This window comes from Apis dorsata, unplaced genomic scaffold (genome assembly GCF_000469605.1).
Source record: "Apis dorsata unplaced genomic scaffold, Apis dorsata 1.3 scaffold_867, whole genome shotgun sequence".
Taxonomy (NCBI): Eukaryota; Metazoa; Arthropoda; class Insecta; order Hymenoptera; family Apidae; genus Apis; species Apis dorsata.
This window is the reverse complement of record NW_006263987.1, coordinates 260849-262887: the sequence shown is the minus strand read 5'-3', so window position 1 is coordinate 262887 and position 2039 is coordinate 260849. Positions and strand designations below refer to the sequence as shown.

At 44.3% G+C, this 2039-nt stretch overlaps 1 protein-coding gene across 2 annotated transcripts in view; it reads left to right on the top strand.

The window, feature by feature from the left end:
- LOC102675249 (fibroblast growth factor 17-like) overlaps positions 1 to 2039 on the top strand; it is an 82752-nt gene continuing 80713 nt past the window's right edge. The window contains exon 1 of one of the 2 annotated variants that reach the window (XM_006623268.2): positions 1 to 191. In XM_006623268.2, coding sequence (XP_006623331.1) covers positions 178 to 191 — 14 coding nt within the window. In that variant the 5' untranslated portion in view covers positions 1 to 177. Of the gene's footprint in view, positions 192 to 236; positions 372 to 2039 lie in introns of those variants that run through there. The other variant, XM_006623265.2, reaches the window with a different exon arrangement.

The following is a 2039-nucleotide window of genomic DNA, read 5'->3' as shown; positions in this document are numbered from 1 at the left end:
GTGTCGTTCGCACGCGTCTCCGTCGCCAAGTGGTTAGTAGCCGCCGCCACGTCAAGGTCGTGCCGGCACCGTGCGTGCGTGCGTGAACACGTATTCGAACCACCGTCGACTACTGACTGCTACGAGCCACCCTGTGTGAGACCCAATGACTGTCCATCCAGGGACCACGGGAGACACATGTTCGTTATAAGGTCAGTGCACGAAATGTACGCGGTGTCTTCGTAGTTACGCTACCGTCTTCGATGATCGTCGCTTCTCTCACTTTTCTACTCGATTCCCCAACCGACACCTTACCAGCCAACACGCACCGGGACACTTTTTCCGATCGCGATGTGGACACGATCCAGGATTTTTCACATACTTTTTACACGGTAACGGATTTTAACTACACAGCTTTTTCTATTCCCTAGCCAATATTTCCATCAAAATTTTGCCTTGTCAAAATTCTCGCTCGAGATTATTATCTGTCTGCCTCCTTCCGCTTCTTTTCTTTTCTTTTTTTTTTTTCTTTTTCTTTCCAAAACTTTTCTCACCTATTCCTCGCGATCGCTTGATATTTGTGTGTTGCGCACGATTAAAGAATAGGAAGGAAAAGAAAGAAGAAACAAAAGAAAATACATTTATTCTTTTTTTTTAAAATTTTGTGAATGAGCTTAAAGAAATCTAGTCGCGCGATATTTTTTTTTTCTTTACACACATTGGCGAGAATATATGTGTCGCTATCGTGTATATTCGGATTCGTAGAAACGTTTCGCCGAAGCATAGCGAATTTTTTATCGTTTGCGATCTATTTACTTCTTTTTTTCTCTTTCAAGAAATCGCATTTATATATTTTCTCCCCTAGAAGAAAAGCGAAAAGAAGATCGGATCTATTGCCGATGCATATTCCAAAAAAAAAAAAAAGAAACGAAAGCACGCTCCCTCGTGGATCGAATCGAATGGATATCGGGGTGTTTTTCCTCCGTATTTTTTTTCCTCGGCCGAAAATACGTGCGCGTTAACGCGTTAACGCGATAAGTGGATCGGCGAGATTAGCCGAGAGTGTTGAAGGGGGAGGGGAAAGTAATCCAACGGTTGACGCGACAAATTCTCGCGTTGTTTTCACAGGGACGAGAAGATATTTCGCAAAGTTTTAGGTATTCGTGGTCGTGGAGAGAAACGTTAAATGGAAACGGAGGGAATTCGGTTGGGAGGAAAGCATCTCGATCCCTCGTGACACATACTCGTACGCGCAATGATGGCTCTTACGGCTCGCGGAGCTTCGTCAAAAGCGAGACCCTTGGCGATATTTCCGAGTCAACGACGTTCTCGCTTGCCCCTCGTTTTCTTCTTCTCTCCGCCGCGCGCACAAAGAGCCGTGTAACGCGCGACTTTGCGAAGGGGGCGAATTTCCAAAAGAATCCGTGATCGACCACCCGTTCCGACTTAATCTGCTTCCGTCTTCCGACCCTTGCGACCTAAACCTATATATATATATATATATACAAAAAGCACTCCACGCACTCTTCTCACCGATACACATTCTTCCTTTATTCTCTCGAATAAAATATTCTTTCCTCGGTCGCCCGCTCCAATGTATATATATATTTCTTTACGATCGAAAAAAATCGTGAATAACATTCGACCGTGTTATACATGTTATGCATCTTGGAAAATTCTTTCGATCGCGAACGATTCTTTCGATCGATTTCTTACGTCATCGCGACGGATTCGCTCCGCTCTACAATTTTACGATCGAACGTAACGTCTTTGGCACGGTCGTTTCCAAAAGATCTCCAATTCTCCGCCTCTCATCCTCTCCCTCGTGGAATTAACGAAATTAAGGAAAAAGAAAAGAAAGAAGAAAGAAAAATATTTTTCTCGATCAAGAGTTCAATCCGAATTAAAAGGATTTCGAACCTGCCAAAGTTGAAAGGCTGCCAGTGCTTCCGGTCTCTGGGTTAGCGAACTAGTAGGGATATATAGTTTAGAGGCCGCGTATATTACAGGGTCGAACTAGTTTAGCGAGTTGGACGCGGGCGAAAGCGCGCGCTAGAAAA